This window comes from Trifolium pratense, linkage group LG7 (assembly GCF_020283565.1).
Source record: "Trifolium pratense cultivar HEN17-A07 linkage group LG7, ARS_RC_1.1, whole genome shotgun sequence".
Taxonomy (NCBI): Eukaryota; Viridiplantae; Streptophyta; class Magnoliopsida; order Fabales; family Fabaceae; genus Trifolium; species Trifolium pratense.
In genome coordinates this window covers 51,406,220-51,424,491 of record NC_060065.1, presented here as the reverse complement: position 1 = coordinate 51,424,491, position 18,272 = coordinate 51,406,220, and the positions used below count along the sequence as shown (strand labels likewise).

The 18,272-nt window shown below is 31.5% G+C and overlaps 2 protein-coding genes and 1 non-coding gene across 3 annotated transcripts; all 3 read right to left on the bottom strand.

Annotated features, from left to right (window-relative positions):
* Positions 1-1,364: 1,364 nt before the first annotated feature.
* LOC123894697 (pentatricopeptide repeat-containing protein At2g20710, mitochondrial-like) lies at positions 1,365-4,113 on the bottom strand. The gene is made up of 2 exons (XM_045944751.1): positions 3,785-4,113; positions 1,365-2,653 (listed from the first exon to the last, which is right to left on the bottom strand). Exons 1-2 carry the CDS (start codon positions 4,037-4,039, stop codon positions 1,439-1,441), a joined length of 1,470 nt encoding a protein of 489 aa, XP_045800707.1. The 5' UTR covers positions 4,040-4,113; the 3' UTR covers positions 1,365-1,438.
* A 2,800-nt stretch (positions 4,114-6,913) lies between these two features.
* On the bottom strand, positions 6,914-9,846 carry LOC123894695. The gene is made up of 4 exons (XM_045944750.1): positions 8,016-9,846; positions 7,578-7,814; positions 7,304-7,423; positions 6,914-7,214 (listed from the first exon to the last, which is right to left on the bottom strand). Exons 1-4 carry the CDS (start codon positions 9,126-9,128, stop codon positions 7,161-7,163), a joined length of 1,524 nt encoding a protein of 507 aa, XP_045800706.1. The 5' UTR covers positions 9,129-9,846; the 3' UTR covers positions 6,914-7,160.
* Positions 9,847-15,430: 5,584 nt separating this feature from the next.
* Positions 15,431-15,503, bottom strand: TRNAV-UAC. Its single transcript has one exon. It is a non-coding gene; the product is annotated as a tRNA-Val (tRNA).
* Positions 15,504-18,272: the final 2,769 nt, after the last annotated feature.

Here is an 18,272-nt window from a genome sequence, read left to right as displayed (position 1 = left end):
GGCATAGCCTAACAATTTATAAGGTTTAGGCAAAATCTAAGTTTTGAACAAAAATTTCAGTTTTGCGTTGAAAAATCTCAGTTTTGAACAAAAAATCAGTTTTACCTTGAACTAATCCATAAAAATTTCTGATTTGTTATAAACTAATTCTTAAAAATACCAAAAATTTTGAGAGAGGCTTGCTGGACAGTGGAATCGCCCCTGATATTAGGAAGCTTTTGTTTAAAGAAAATGCTAATATGTATTCTTATGATACATTCAAAAATCAAATATATAAAAAAAAAATCTTTTCTATACAAAAGTTATATTTTAATAATTTCTTTTTAGTTCTTTAACAACTTGTTAAGCAACTTGTTCAAATGCGTGTACAAGTTGTGAAGACATCCTTTTCAAACTTCTGTTTATAAGGTTGTTGATCACAAGTTACAAGCAAAATAAATTGTGGATTATTATAGCATTAATTTCCACGTGGATACTTGGATTGGATAGGTTGTTGTGCCTATCCTTACTCAATTTTGAATTTATTAACGTAGTATATTGCTTGCTTGCATTCTTTTTTCCAACTTGTAAGCCCCACTTTTGATTATGATATTTCAACCAATATCTGATGAGCAAGTGGATCCCTCTTTCTGGCTTTTTCTATGTTTCTTAAGCTTTCATTTTCGTTTTTCTACATTTCTTTGTACCATTGTGGTTGTCGGTGCCTGCCTGGGTGTGGTTCATCTAAGATCGATTTGGCACGATACTACATTACTATTCTATCAAAGTAAGATAGTTTAGATTCAAGTTTGTACTGTAAGAAATAAATATTTTTTACTCTCTCGGATGTGGGAATTTACAAAGTATAAAATTTAATATAATAATAATTATTTATATGGGCTTCCTTGTACAAATTTACTATTTTGAACTTAATTTGTAAATGATAGAAAAACCTTTATTTATATATATATTTAAGTTGATAGATTTAATAGGTTTTTATAGTAGCCTATAATATAAGTTGACATTTTTAACTAAATATGGTTATAAAATGCCTCTAACTCTATCTATTTAAACAAAGTCTGTCTGGTCAGACCTAACTAGAACATATGCTGGGACGTTCTATCCTATTCCCTCCACTAAATATTGATAAAATGAAATTTAAAATAAGTGACAAAAAAACCTAATCAAGTCTTTCTTTTACATGGATTTTGGTTCTCCATGATTTTATTTTGTTGTTTTTTCTTCTTTTTATCAATAATTTTTAGTGACATTGATCATCTTGTTTTAGAAAAAAAGAGAGTGAATAAATTAGGATGCCAAATAAATCAGAGACATAACAATGAAAGGTGCAACAAAGTCTCTAAAACAGGAGGAAAACAAATAACTAGAGTTAACAGCCAAGGCAAAAGTTGAAAATAATTGAACACATCATTTGCAAATATCTTTTACATTGAAACATTTAATTTTCTTCATCATCAAGTTGAACCTTTTCAATCATGAAATTTTGTTTGATAAGATCCATGGCTTCTGCATCAGCTATTTCACCATGAACATAACTTACTAGTCTATCATAGGTAGTTGCTGAGATATGACCATTTTCTTTAAATAATTTCAGAATCTCAAGAGCTTGTTCCACATCTAATTTTTCTTTCAGATACTTGATACAAGCTCCGAAAGTCACGTGGTTAGGCTTCCAACCTCGTCGAATTCCCAACGTCGCTTTCTTCAATGTTTCAACTGCTTTTTCCATAGCATTATCTGTGTGATACGCAGACGATAAACGGTCCCATGTACTTCCGTCTAATTCCTTGCCATCATCTAAAAGTCTCTTGATATACGCCTCAGCCTTATCGAACAGACCCCATTTACAGTAAGCAGTGATCATCATATTTGGAATTCTGATGTCGAATCTTGGATTTCCAGATTCCCATTCTTGCAAAATCTTCTCCGCGCCTTCAACGTCATCGAGTTTCACTAATGAGCTTAGCATACATAAGTAACTTGAGTTGAAAGAATTTCTAAGATTTTTACACCTATTCCAGAGTCGATAAACCTCGTCCTTGTTTCCAATTGCAGCATGCATGGTTAGAAGAGATTCATACGCAGTCTTTCTCGCCCGATCATTAACTGAATTTTCCGATTTCTTCATCATTTCCGAGGCCTTCTCAACATTGCCGACTTTCATATAACCATTTGCAGCTGTAGCATATGTATACCAGTCCACAGTTGCCACAGGATCGGCTTCCATTTGCATTAGTAGCTTCTCCATCCCTTCTATGTCTCTAGAATTTACATAAGCATTCAACCTAATGGTATACGTAGCGCCGTTGCAAATGTCCTTCTCTTGCATTTCTTGCATCAACCTATCTAATTTTTCATGTTTACCTTTCTGAGCATATAGTTTTAACATCATATTATAACAAACTGTCATGTCCACGGGACGCAACTTCTTAATTTTCTCCATGGTGACCTCTGCTTCCTCCAAAGATTTATGTTCTGCATAACAGTTTAAAAGAGCAGCATAGATCTTGAATCCAATTTTAGCTTCAGGGATGCCTTTGAAAAATTTCTGTGCTTGTTCTAGACCATGAACTTTAGATATCAGGTTGAGCCGTTTAGCAATGTCTCCGGGAGATAAATCATTTTTACTGTTATTGCTCATCCATTCTGATACCTAAAAGAGTAATTTGCAAATGATTCAATCAAAAGTAAATAGTCCATGGAAGATATAGCATGATTAAAATTAGTGGTTAAACGATGGAAATGACATATACAGTCCTTGACTATGATTTCACAATCAAATTAGTATCTGCATATGAATGAATAGCAAGCAACCTTCAAACACACACATTCAAGGATAGAGTATCCTTACTATCTCTAGATATTTCTTATGATCAAGTACTAGCATTAAATGTCTCTAGATCTTTCTACTTTGTAATGTAAAGCCCTACAAGAGTAGAATATATAGAGCTCATCGGTCATCACCTAATGTTTTGGTATTCAAGCAATAATTAACAAGTTATTTGAGCAAATTAGTGAGTTTATCTCTTTCTCTACCTTTCTTTCTGTCCCTGAGCCAAAAAGTGCATTTAAGCCTAAAAATCAATTAAGTTGGATTGAAATGTTATATGATCAATGATCATATATTATGTTATCCTTTCAATATTTTCAAAATATCAAAACCAAAATATAGACTTAGCCTTCCAAAAACCCTCCCCTCTAAAATCCTCCAAAACCCTTCAACCAAACATAAATAATAATTTGAAATGGAGCTTATATACAGAGAAAGAGTTATTCTAAACCAACCAACTAAACACACAAGGGGGTGCGTAGCTCAACTAGTTTGAGCTAAAGGTTAAAGGAGTTGGAAGTCTAATGCTCTAAGTATATAATGAGATTTTTTTGGGCTTGTTTGGATTGACTTATTTGAGCTTATCTACTGACATAAACACCTGTAAGACTATTTGGTATAACTTACTAAAACAACTTATGACATGTTCATAAGCTATTTTCAGCTTATTTCCATAAGCTTTCTAGAATAGTTTTTAAAAACAACTTATTTATAACTCATATGAAAACAATTTGACTTTATATTATCTTTTATTGCAAAAATAGCTTATAATAAGCGCTTATATATCATAAGTGTTTATACTATAACCTGCAAATTAAGTTATTTATCCAAACAAGACCTTTGTACATAATTTCCCAACAAAATGAACATCAATCCAAAACAGCTACATTGATTACATGCTCTAAATCAATTTCACTAAAAACACAATAAAGATTGAAACTTTGAAGATTTTACCTGAAGGGCATGTGAAAAACGACGATAATTAGCGAGACGAGTGATGATACGATGAAGTACAGGTCGAGTAACTTCTTTACCTTGTTCAACCCATTGGTTCAGAATAGGAGTCATTGAAGTTCTAGGGTCACCATTCTTCAATATGCGATTTTCTAATGCTGAGAAACCAATTGAGGTTTTTGTTGTGTACATTTGAAGAAACCTAGGAACAGAATATGTGTTTAAGGTTTTGTTTATTGAGCGAATTAACATCATTTTTTCTTGTTCAATGTTTCAAGCAAGAAGAATCAAACCTGAAAGATTTTCATTTGCATTTCATAGTTCATATAGTACATGCTTTATTTTATTTTATTTTTCTCTGTTTTTTTATTGGAGAAAAATATTCCTGTTTTTTTTTTGGGATGAAGACCTGGGCTGGAGGCCCAAAAACATGTTAGAATTGTATTTGTACAGTACAATATACGGTGATTGTGCTTCCTCCACATTGCTCATTCAGACAAAAATACACTACTAAAAAATATTTTCCGATGAGTTGGAGAGGATTTTGTTAAGAAGACCTCATCGGTTGCGAGATGACCTGAATAAGTGTTTATAAACTAGAGGCAATTCTCACCTTACAAGCCGGTTTTGTAAGGATGAGTCAGGTCCATCACCCATTTCTAAGATGATATTAGAGCCTCTCCACGATTCGTTGGCCCACATGTTATCAGGTTTTCGCTATCGGACCACCTATCTTTTATATCCACGCACCAAGCCCAATAGTGATGGGTGTGATGAGGTGTATTAAGAAGTCTCACATCGATTGCGAGATGACCTGAATAAGTGTTTATAAACTAGAGGCAACCCTCACCTTACAAGCCGATTTTGTAAGAATGAGTTAAGCCCAATACTCAATTCTAAAAGATTTAGAGCAATTACCTCAAGTCAAAAATAGTTCGAAACCACGAGAGTTGAACTAATTTTGAGAGATGTTGCGTGTTATTTTGTTCATGAGAGAATTGAACTTGCGTACTCTCAATTGATTCGAATATTACTGCTCAAACTATTTGATCGATGAAATGGTATTTTGGAATGTCTAAATTTAATTTGTAATAGTGATTCATCTTCTTCTTCTTCTTGTTTTTTTTTTCCTTTTCTTTTTGATGATAATACACAAGAAATTTGTCTCACAGTTTCAAAATAAAATGTAACAAAAAGTGTAAAAGCCAACAATAGAAACACAACATAACTCAAGGACATTGCATTGCATGTAATATGTAAGGATTGAAGTCGAAACCTGACACATCCACTTATTCATTTTAAAAGGCAAAATTCTAATTATTTCTTGAAAAAAGAAAGAAAAATGGACATAGACATGCAGTTGAATGCAATTTCAGGTATGTATGTCTATGTTAGGACTTGGTCCTGAAGGTGGCACAAAGCCTTTTGGAAGCATCAATGCAAGAGTACCAAGTCTCTCTTTTGTGTCACAAAGTTTCCTTCCTTGTGTCAATGAAGTCTGTACAAGAGCAATCATAGATACAAACATTAAAAAGCATATCAACTTTTTCATTTGGTGCCAATAATAATAATATGCCATTTTAATTATTGTGCAATTATACCGTGTCAATCACCTTAATTTTTGGAAATGTCAAGTGAATTGTTGTTTATATAATGAAGCTTTGGATTAATTAGAGAACTGGGATTTTGTCCAGCTAATCTTAATTATGTTCATATTGCAGGCCGGCACATGTTTCCTTGGCAGCTCTCATATGTTCACAACTCAATGTATTCACTTGTAAAAATATTCAGTCTTGCCGGCTCTGTCATTTGTAGTTTGATTGAAATTAAGATTAAGGATCATCACATTGGCATAAATGGTGGATATTTGAGTCTCTTAATTATTTGTTTAAGGTTTGATTCCTGATAAGTGCGTATGAGAAAACATTTGTTAACGGATCTCTGTATCTTGAGAGGACTAATATTCGTAGTTGCGTGTGGAGATATCTTTTAATTACAAAAAGAAAATATTAAGTACAATTTTATTGACTTAGTTATTGTTATTTCTTTGCTTAACAAGGTACGCATTGACATTGTTCATTTCTACCACTCTCGTCTTGTCACGAAAAAAAATTCACTCATACTTCCACTGATTTGGGCATTTCAGTGTTTGCAGAAAATCCCAGAACACCTTCGAGATTGTCGCCGCCATCAGCTTTGTCTTCTAACCATATCTCCAATCTATAGTCTTCCAAACACTTTCGTCGTCCCTCATCAACACTATTTTTTTTTCTTTGCAAAATATCAACATAGTATTTTTAAAAGCAAAATCTGGTAAATGGAGAAGGATGACAAAGGGAAGTTACATAATTTTATATTTTAAATTGAGCAGATCAGGTGAATGATAGTTAAATCACTAAAGGTGAAGAAAGTCTCTTAAAAGTGTGTTTGGATGAGAAAATATAATTTTTTGAAAGAATTTAAATTTTTATTTGTAAGATTTAGCCATATAAAAACTCATTAAAATGATCTTACTAATAGGATCATGATTTTAAGGAAACATCAACCTCATTTTTCTCTAAATGTGACGGATACCTCCCTACCACCTTAACACTGTTTATCTCTAATAACTCTATTAACTCTCTCCACTTTCAATCACCATGTGACTTTTTGCTTCATTAACCACTAAAGCCTATTAGTTAACAAAATGTATTGTGTTCAGTTTTTATCTTCAATGCAAGAGATAAATCGTAAAGTACAAAAAGAAGCTAGAATTAAAGATTTCACGTAACCATTAACCTCAATACCATATACCATTGAATGATAACATGACCTGTGTGAGAAACTCGTGCAAATAGGAAATTTTATGTCCATAGGGAATGAGATAGGAGTAAAATAATGGGTGGATGGACTTTTTGTAGAAAGTTCGCATCCACGGTACTATGAGAAGATACATAACTCGTCATTATTAGACATACAAGGTTCAGCGCTCATCAGAGTCTTAACCATCGAAATCTATCGAGATAACTATGAGATGTAAAACTCTACTATTATAAACCAAAAAAAAAAAAAACTCTACTATTGAATCCATACGTGTGAATAAGGATAACAATGATTAACTACATAATTGGGAAATAAATAGAGCAGAAATAAGAAGTGAGGGAGCAAGAATGCAACCCTAGAACAATACTAGTATTTGATATTCCTTTACCATGTACACATATGCCATAAGAACATGGCCACACATTGTTAAATATTGAGACTGTCTGCGAGGTTATATAACTCGTCTTTTTCAATCTACATTTACCTAAAACACTACACAGATGTTAAAATGCAAAGCCAACATATGTAATCAGATATACAGCAGTCTACAGGCTGTGTAACACTCGGACAATTCTTATTCACCATCAGCACGATAGAACTGCAACATTTTTATTGGCTCCACTTTTTCCTGTAACCAAAACCATCACAATGTATGTTAAAAGATCAAAAACTCATCATTAAGTTTAGATGAAAATCAATTGTAGAAATGTAAAAGACCTCAGCTATTGCTTCAGAATCCGAAGGGAAGTGAAATCCAATCGAGCAATTCGGCGTATCTTCAGAACTCTTGATCCATTCTTTGCGCTGTAGAATTATCTTTAATTTCAATCTGAACATCTGCACAAAGATTATTTATTCCAAATAAACTTTTTTTAAACACAAGGCAATATTCACCTAAAATTAAGATATAAATGCTCAAAGAAAACCAAAAGGGAATGGAGATTATATAAGATGAATGATTAAGAAAGGATTCTCCATGTAATGAACAAACCTGGGATAGTGAACAGAATTTTGGATGCTCCAGTTGATCTGCACTGACCAGACCGGCACCTTGACACTCTGGACAGAAAACATGTTTTATGTCCCTGTCTTCTTTACCAGAACCTGTTACAATCTTTTTCTTCCCTTCTTGACTAGCATTTTGATTAACTAAACGATTTGTGATTATTTCATATTCACACAAGAGTATCCAGTGTATGACGCAGGCCGTATGAAACACATGAAAAGCCTACATATAGATGAAATATAAGTTTTCTGTTTTGATAATTGAAAAATGAATGTAACCCTTCTCCAAAGTTTTGAATACATTTATTGTGAATAAAATGCAGTTTCAACTTTCAATATCTCATGTTTATACACATGCTTGCTTTATTACTAATTGCAAATAAATATAGTAAAACAAGATCAGAGCATAATGATATAATTGTACCCCAGTTGGATTGCGACTGCAGCAAGCTATTCTTCCAGTCTTCAAATTAAAAAATGTTGCTACATCTTTACCAGGAATCATGTTTAGTTGACAGATGTTACATACTTTCTCTGCTGCTAAGCGCTCTCGGCGTCTGATTGCCTTCCTCGTAGCCCTGTTTGAAACAACCTTGGTGTGAAGAGGTGGACTGTTAGATCGATCAAGTGTTGATGTTGTGGGGGTATTCCTCAAAGGCGAGGACTCTTCTGCAGATGCAATGTATTGATTGCGGATAAATTCACAATCATCTTCAATGTCAGACGATGGTGCTTTTCTCTTTCGACCACATTCCCTCTCATTTTCCAGTTCTACCATGGAGCCAGATGGCAGTAATGACTTAGTATCCTCGAGAACTTTGTCCCGACCCAAATCATAACTATAAGGGAAAATTACAACAGCAAAGTCATGCTCTTGAACCTCGATGTCATCTTGTTGACTATTCTCTTTACCCAACCATTCACACCAAATCCTTCTAATTTCTTTCCCATTTGAGGAGCCATACTTCTCAGCAAACCTGGCAGAAATCTTTCCCCAGCCAACTTTCTTAACTTTTACATCAACAGTTTCAGATGCAATCTTCAAACATGGAATCACCAACATAGAACCATCAGCCTGTGTATCATCCGTCGCAATTGGTTCAACATTTGACTGCGCCTCTTCACCAAACGGCACAATAGCACGACTATTATTATCATCGCCACTTTCAATTAGCTTCAACAATCTATTTTGGTCAGCAGTTGCAGTTTCCTGTACTTTATCATTTTCAGCCAAAGCATCAAAGAATATAAGACCGTCACTGAAAGGCCATGGATTTGGCTTCATCATAGTACTTCTAGCAGAAGCCAGTCTCTTCCTATGAAGCTTCCCATTCAAGTGTTCAAACACAACACTATCACTGTAGCATCGAGCAAGACATAAAACGCAGAAATATATGAATTTTTTTCCATTTTCGCGTAACTCAATGTAGGGATGCCCTTGAGCTCTAATGTGTCGAAGTATAATCCTCGCTCCTTTCTCTCTTGGATTGCAGCAAGCACCAACATTCGGATGCCCCAATTCCAACTTTCCACCCATTTTGAATTTTTCCCCAAAAATACCAAATGCAAAATTCAACACCACACAAACTTCAAAATCACGATTTTTCCCCCAAAATATCAAATAGAACAAGATTTTTCTCTGAAATTCTAAAAACAATAATCTCCTAACCTATTTCCAGATCACGATTTCAAACCCTAGAAATATATCATACACCAATTTCAAACCTTAGAAGCATACCATACACGAAAATATGGATAAACAAATTCACACTAACATCAAATACTTGGCAAATGCAATAAATCACGATTCAACAATCCTAATACTTTTTTTCAATTTCGAGCATAAAAGGGGGAAAATTAAACGAAAAGCTATAAATAGAAATTTGAAGAAGAAACCTTAACAAGCAAGCATGAAATTAGGTTTTGTAGGCGTAATTTGTATAGAATTCTTCGGTATTCGAGGAGATCGAGCGAAACGGAAAAAGGCGGAAAGAATCATTGAAAGGATTTGAAACGAGCGCAAATCTTCCATTGACATCTCCATGTGTCGCCGGTAAGGAAGAAAAGCGCTAGGGTTTGTAAAACCGAGAAAGTGAGGGAAAATTAAGATGGAAAATTGGAAGATATGAGAAAAAAGTGTTTGCGAGCGAGAGAAAAAAGAAAGTGATTCAGAAATTTTGAGTGTTTTGAAATTGTGAGTAATTTTAATTTGTTGCAGTGTTTTATTTCTGAATGGTGAACAATGCGTGAGGAGTATGTGAATTAATTGGTGACCCTTGATTATTTATTATCAACGGTGATTATTAATTAGGTAGTTATTAGGATAAGGATATAGGTAGGAGTAGATTCGAATTTTTGTGTGTATATTCCTCTTGTGTTTTCCTTACGTTTATTAGTATTTCTTTTTTTCTTTTTTTTTTTTGGAAAAAATCATATATAAAAAATATATATTTGGTTTTTTTTTTTAAGGAAGAAAGAATAAACAAACTAAAAATAGAAAACTATTAACAAAGAAATAAGGTTTCCATTGCATCTTTTTGAAGAAGCCCACAAACATCTTCCGAAGGAGAAATATGAGTTAAGAGGTCGGCATTTATGGAGGGTTAAAGTTTAGCGAATAAATCTGCATATTTATTCTCCTCTTTAAGTGTATGATAAAGAGAAATATTGGTTTGGGATAGTAGTTCATTTATGTCTTGGGTCAACACAACATGAATATGATATTTGACTCGCCCACTCGAAACCTTTGAGGAGATTAACAGGGTATAAAGAGTTAGAGTAACAGACAAGTTCTTCAGTACCATTGTATTTGGCAAGCAAGATGATCTTGTAGATATCATACAGTTCAACGAGCAAAATATTAGATGAACCTTGAATGAAGTTTCAAAAGCCCGCAAGATAGTGATCGAAGTTCTCCGCCACCAAATTCTTTTTTTTTTGTTGGTAAAAAATATACATTTCTTTTTTGGTATCATTATATTTGAAAGGCTATGTGAAATGACAATATTTAGAAAGAGTTTAATTGTTGTACACCGTCGATGTAAATTTTTTTTACACATACATCCAATGACGTGTTGCCACATCATTTAATGAATGTGACACATCATGTGTTTTTAATTACCATACATGATGTGTCGGTATATTATTGGACGCATGTGTAAAATAACTTTACACCGACGGTGCATATAAATTATATTCATTTAGAAAACAAAATAAAAAATTCGTTGCTAATTGCAATATATCAGTTGATTACATGTGCAATAAATCAAACTAAAATAAATAGTTAACGGTATTTGAAAACCGTTATTAATTTATATAACCATTTATAGTATTTGATTTTGCACCATTAATTGAAGTTTTTAGATCCATCCTAGGGACAAATTCATTTTAGTTTTCTTCCTTTTTCCATTATAAGAGGGGACCAGGTACTCTAAGAAAGAAAATTACAAAAATATCACATATGGGTCGGAGATTCTCTTGACATCATCTAAATAAAACTGCTTTAAACCAGTCGGAGGCTCATCAAAAAAGGAAAAACTTTGAATCAAACATTCGAAAGAAGCTATAACATCATCAACTTTGTTCGTTTCATAGTAAACATAAAACACTCGACGTTCCAATCTATGTGAAATAAACAACGAATTTTACTACTAAAAACTCGGCCATGAGCACCACCAACCTCTCCACCAAGGCTTCACACCACCACCAAAGAATCCAACATGCAGCTCAATGTTCATGAAACCTTATTTTCGAGCTAAACACAAATATTTGTACATACCTCAAAGCTTTGCCATACATGCACTAATACTCCCAACATTTTTAGTAAGATATCCTTTCCAAACTCCACTAGAATCGCAAAAGACACCCCCACATTCAGCCACACCGCGCAATGAGACACCATCCGTGTTGAGTCAGACTCAGATCCACACACGTTGAGAAGCTCGACAACGAACCTCAACACGTACTTTAAAGCTCTTCAAGGCGACATCTCTATGTGTGTGTAAGGAAAACTACAAGATGTGATCATTGGAAGCGAAATAGAAAGAAAGAAAAAAAATTAGTTCCCCCCATAAAAGGAACAATATAGTTCCTAATTAATAATAATAAAACAAACAATTTAGGCCCCAATTAGTTTGTAGAAACATTTTCTATTTTCATTTCTTAAATGTATTTATTTTAACTTGTTAATAAGAGTATATAAGACTCTTGAAAAGAGCAATTATGATGGAAATAAGATGAAATACTAGCTCGAAAGTATGCATTTATGAAAATAACAAAAACATCTTTTTGGTATTTTTATTGGTTTTAAAAAAACACACATAGTTATTGACTTCAAGGGTATATTATCTTTTTGTTAGTAAGTACATAATTAACACAAATTTAAGAAAATGGAAATACAGTAGTAGAAGGTGTTTTCACAAAGCAAACAAGGCCTTAGAGCATCAACATTCATTGAACCCATTTGACTTCTTTAAGTGAGTATGATTTACTCCCTCCATACCAAAATGTAAGTCACTTAGTGAAAAAAATTTGTATCAAATTATAAGTCACTTTATATTACCATTTACCAATGAAGTATTTAATGTTATTTTTCCTATTATACCCTTAACTATTTATTACTCTATCTACTTTCAATTCTTCAATTTATCTTTCCTATACCATTAATGAAAGACAATTTTGTAAACTAACTCATAATTTCTCTTTTCTATACAACATTAATTACATTTCTTAATTTGTGTAATTTGACCAAAGTGACTTATATTTTGGAACGGAAAGAGTAATTCTTTATATTATTTTACACTTTTCAATTATTTAAACAACTCAACCACAATTATTAAATATCCATAGAACTCACTAAAAACTCTCAAATGGGTCTCATTGAATTTAAAAACCAAGGATTTAATTGGTAGAAGGAAAAAAGAAAAATCACATGTGCACATGTGGCACATAAGAAACGTTCTGAAATAGAGAAGCGTTATAAGTTTAAAAACGCTGAAAAAATATCAATTATCGATATGCACCGACAACACCCGCTCTTTGGCAGGTTAAGGCACAACCGATAATTGTGCTCTTAATTTCTGCCAATAATTAACAAGAGATAATATGGTCTCAACAATATAAAAGATCTCTAAATGTCAATGTAAATGGTCAATTACATAGGATAGGCTAGAAGCATCATTGAGGGGATTGAGGTTAGCTCAACTTTAATAGAGCATATAAGGACTCAACTAACATTACAGGTTTGTGGTGGTATTTTTTGTAACTCAAATCATCGTTGGCTAAAAAAGTATACACAAAGAAATTAAATTTGAGATGAGATAGATTGTCTCTATTTGTTTCTTCTTAGAGACTAAAATTTTCTTTTATTGTTCTAAGAAATAAAATTTAATCTGACATTTTTTTTGAATGACTAAGATATGGCTTCACTTCAAAACTAATGGCGTAACAAGCGTAACATAATAGATGGATTTTTATTTTATTTTGTTTTTTGTATAACCTTTATTTTTAGGGGAATATAATTTTTGATAATTAAGAGTTCGACGGTGATATAAGTAAAATTTTAAAATAAAATTGTCAGATTTTACATACCTCTCAAGGAACTATAGATTATCGGACTTTCTTTCCTGAGAACCAAATATTAATACTAAAAAAGTTGTTCCATTTTTTCTTATATTTTTTTTTATTAATATTGAAATGAAACCAATATTATTTTATTAGAAATAACAATTAAAGATTTGTCACTGGAAACATGTGATTTTTTTTTGACTAAATGTGATTTTTTATTTTTTTATTTTTTATTTTTATAGAAACATGTGAATTTGTTTAACAAGTCAGGTAAAGGGTTTTTGTGAAGCAAAGACGTGAAAGGCAACTAACACATCCCTTTCCTGACGTTGAAAGGTATCTTCTTCACCAACCATTTTCTTTGTTTTTACTAAGCTTCAAAACTTGGCAAATTGAGTAAAACTAACTCTTTTCCACGTTCTCTTTTTCATTTTTCTTAAGTCTTTTTTTCTTTTTTTTTTTATAATGATGCGAACCTTTTTTTTTTTTTTTCAATCAGAAGGTGGTGGAGTTTCAAAAGATTTATCATATATATGTGATACGTTATGAAACCATAATATTGCTTAAAAGAAAATGAAACCATAATATTTTAAAATTTATGGAATGTGTTTTAATTTTTAATAGCTAAATTATATTTGCAGTCTTTTAAATTATTTTTAATTTTCACTATAGTCTCTTAAAAAAAAATTCATTTTATTTTTGTCTCTTAAGTTACAAATATTAAACACTTTAGTTTTCAAGTTTTTTTTATTTTATTTAATTTTGATCTCTTAAGTCTATGTTGTAACTTGTTACTAAAGTTTATAATATTTATAAAGGACTAAAAAATATAATAATAGTAACTTACCGGGCCAAAATTAGGGATGACAGGAAAACCCAAACCCGATAGACCCATCCGAATCCGAACTCAAACCTAAGTCAACGGGCGAAATCCGAGTTGATGGATTTGAGTTTGGGTTCGGGTGGCACCCGAATATATGGGTGTGGGTTTGAGTAATATTAAAGTCACACCCAAAACTCATTCACCCACCCGTTTATATATTAAATTACCTATTTATTCCTATATATTTTGCTCCATTTTAAGTTTTTAAATGTTGTACTTGTGCATGCCGTAGTGATGATAGCATTTGATGAATTGTTTAGTAAAAAAAAAACTATTTAGAAATTTACAAACTATATTACCAAATTATGCTACATTTTGCATTTTATCAAATATAGTTCGGGTCGGATTTGAACAGATAATCAATTATGCATGTTCTTGTTACGGGTTTCGGGTTTGGATGAAAAAACCCGAACCCAGCAGGTGCGTGTTTCATTTTCCCACCCGAACAACATTTGAGTTTGGATTTGGGTGGCTCCCAAATATATGGGTGTGAGTTTGGGTAGTATCAAACCTGCATCCATGGACACTCATTGCCATCCCTAATCAAAATGACTTAAAATGATTAAAGTGTCTTTTTTTTTTCATGGACTAAATGATTAAAGTGTCTAACACTTATGACTTAAAACTACAATAGAATAACTTTTTTTTAATAGAACAAACTAACATCTAAAATTAATTTAAGTGTCAATAATATAATTTAATACTTTTTAAGTTAAATAAATATGGATAGTTTCACGATTTCATCTATAAAAAAAATAAAAAATGATGCAATGGATGGCCTATTTCGGCCATAAAGAAGCTCCACCAATAACATGTGGTATTTTTCTCTAAAATGTTAAAGAAGTTCAACATTGAATGTTGAGAAATTTTATTTAGAACTGCTTCTTCGATCGCTAGAGAAAACAGTTGTATACACCATCACCGCCATAGTAAAATTTCCTTGTGACTTTTCTATATTTAGCTTTGAACCTAGTGAAACTATAACAGTAATTTACAGTTTCGTTAACATATCATACATTAAACATGGATACATCTCTTTGTTAAAATTCTAACCAACATTAAACATGGATACATCTCTTTATCAAAATTCTAACCATAACTCACCAAATTATAAAAATCTAGCTTATATTCCATTAGACTGAACCTCATTGGACTACTCACCATATAAAATATGACAATATATTGTTCTCTTGTGAATCAATATAATGTAAAATTAAAATGTATTTTTAATGCAAAGATTCTCACTAATTAACTGTCACAATTCAGACTAGTAGTGACCACACACAAAGAAAAAAAGATTTTGAGTGAATGACTAATTGCAAGATGAAGCGCCGCAAAAACAATTACCTGAGAAGAACCGCAACGAAAAAATGCAAACAAATTGAATGTTTTGTTGCTGCCCAGGATCGAACTGGAGACCTTTAGTGTGTAAGACTAACGTGATAACCACTACACCACAGCAACTTTGATGATGATATTTCAACGTTATTTAATAACATTCTCTAAAATACCATCTAAGTCATCATGGATGAAGATTATGACGTATACAGGGAGTCAATGAAAACTCTCTCACAGTGGATTTGAAATATATTTAACCTCAAAAGTTTAGTAACATGTTACAAATATATTTTATAAAAAATTATCTATGCAATTTCATAATGCATATGTTTGAGATTGTTCAATAATCAATTCAACATCATACTTTTAAACACGTCGGTACAAGTTATTGTATTTATAGGGTGTAGAGAATATACATTTTAAGAAACTTAAAAGTACAACTATTATATTGAAAATTATGTGATTTCCCCTTACGTTAGCTAGGGGATTGGCATGGAGAACTTTCACCGGTTCTGGAATGGAGTCTGTGGGTTTTGAATGACCTCCCTCTTATGGTGATGAGTGCTCTCCTATTTCGACTTTCCCATTAGTTTCCGTATTCGTTCTTCCTTGATTTTAAAGAGCATTTTTTTAGCAGTCTTGCCCATAAGATAAAGATTGACCATATCTCTTCCAAGCTTCTTTCTGCTTCTTCTTGGCGTAATGAAAGAACTAGATGAGGAGAGGTCTCCGATTTCAAATTTCTATCCTACAACAATTTGACATATGGAAAGTTAAATACACAACTTTTAAAAAAATATTTTTATATTAAGTTATTTATCACGTGTCTTTAAGACATACATAACATCTATCATAAATAATTAAGCAAACAAAACAAATAAATTACTATTGTAAAAAAAAAAACAAATAAATTAATAGAATATAACGATATTATAGATCCGCCAATGGTATATATTATTTTCATTAAGTCCTATCTATATCACTTGTTTAATATTTGATCATTTTTCATAATAATATCACCCTGCTTAGTCTGCTAGCAGGTACATCTCCGAGTTTTAGGAGACTTTATGCAAAATATAAAAATGGTCCCTTAATAAAAAAATATAATTTTTTAAAAAGAATTATCGATTTAAATTTCATATAATATATAAAAAAAATCATCCTTATTCTTATAAACATATAAATTATCAATATTAAACCAATTGCATTAAATTAAATGGAACAAGAAATACAAAATAATTATCTTAGTATATAACATAAAAAAGGAACATCCTAATCTAAGATTAAATTTTATGCAAAGATTAAAATGGACTAGAATTATATTTACGAGTATAGATAACTAATCTATTGATACTCATACTATATTATTTTAGAGCCTAAAAATTAATCTTTTAGTGTACATATGATATTTTATAGGTATAAATAATATATAAGTAATATTATAAACCTCAAAATTTTGAGGTCCGATGCCGTCGTACATCTCGCACATGTCTGCAAGAGTATGCTAGTAGTATAGTCGGCACTAGCTTCCAGAATTGCCGATTTTAGATAAATTAATCACAAAAAATTGTTTTAAGATTTGTCACCAAAAGAAATAAAACCCACCTAAGATTTGTTTTTCGTATCTTCCAAAAGAAAAATTGTTCTTTTGTTGTTCATTTATTATAGAAACAATTTTTAAAATAAATATATATATTATATATTTAAGATATGAGTCATGCTAAACAGTATCCATAAACCTATTCGTAATTCGTATGACAAAACTAATCATTTAGAAAAACTACTCCATTGATCTAGGGATACCATATCATTATGTGTGATCGTTTGAACTTTTCATAATATCCACAACTTCTGGTGTTAGAAAGACAAAAATCTCATATGAAATGGTATAAAAACATTAATTGTGAGAGCATTCTTTCAAAATATTTTTATTTTAACCAATAATATATGGAAAATGTTAAATAATGTACCCGGTGCACTAGTTAAACACATAAATAAGAAAATTTTGTCTTGAAACTCGTGCAATCAATGCATTGAAAGTGTAAAAAGTTATTTTTTATCAATATTAACTTTATGTTTTATTTCTATTTTTTATATGTTTAACAAGTATACTGAGTGCACTGTTTAACATGATCCATAATATATTCGTATAAATGTAAGAGTTAAACTTTTTAAGCAAGTGAATTTATGACTTTTGTGTATAAAAAAAGTTTGTCTGAGTATGATATCTATTCAACATATTATTCGACAAAGATTATTTGAAAACCTCAGTATCTTTTTCTTTTTTTTTGGTCAACTGAAAATCTCATATCTAAAACACAATAAAACCACAATTACTTCTACCAAAAAAGAAAAAACCACAATTACTTTGTTGAATTGAAAATCTCATATTCGGTAGAGTTTTCTTGTTGATGTATCAGGAGTCTGTTTGTAATCTCTTGGTGCAAGCTCCCAGGACAACAATTATTACTTTTTTTAATAACCTTAGATTTCGAAATGATTTTCATAATAAGAGTGATACACTTTACTAGGAGTATGTGAAATGAATGAATGCTACACACTTTAGTAGGATGCATAATAAACACAATTAATGTGATGGTGAGGCCTACTTTATTCTTAGCAAGACAAAAAAACTACTACTAATGTTTTAAGCATTAAATTTTCAAACTTATTAAATGCTAATTTTTTTTTTTTATATTTAGATATCTTATCATGTGTCATTAAATCCTTAGAACACATGTTAAAATGATCCATAGACTAATTTATAAGCTTATAATTAAGTTATAAGTTCGAATGACTAAAAGAGATATATTTGGTATCTGTTATTTCATCAACAACTTATATTTTATTTCACAAGCTCATAGCTTCATTGTTGAATAAATTACTTAAAAAATT

Bases quoted from the DNA above. Each gene is read 5' to 3' on its own strand.
- LOC123894695 (XM_045944750.1), bottom strand. From the start codon at position 9,128: ATGGGTGGAAAGTTGGAATTGGGGCATCCGAATGTTGGTGCTTGCTGC. The intron at 7,815-8,015 runs GTACAATTATAT...ATCTATATGTAG, and splicing joins GCAGTCGCAATCCAACTGGG to GCTTTTCATGTGTTTCATAC. The intron at 7,215-7,303 runs GTCTTTTACATT...TTTTGGTTACAG, and splicing joins ATTCTGAAGCAATAGCTGAG to GAAAAAGTGGAGCCAATAAA.
- LOC123894697 (XM_045944751.1), bottom strand. From the start codon at position 4,039: ATGATGTTAATTCGCTCAATAAACAAAACCTTAAACACATATTCTGTT. The intron at 2,654-3,784 runs GTAAAATCTTCA...TTACTCTTTTAG, and splicing joins GTTTTTCACATGCCCTTCAG to GTATCAGAATGGATGAGCAA.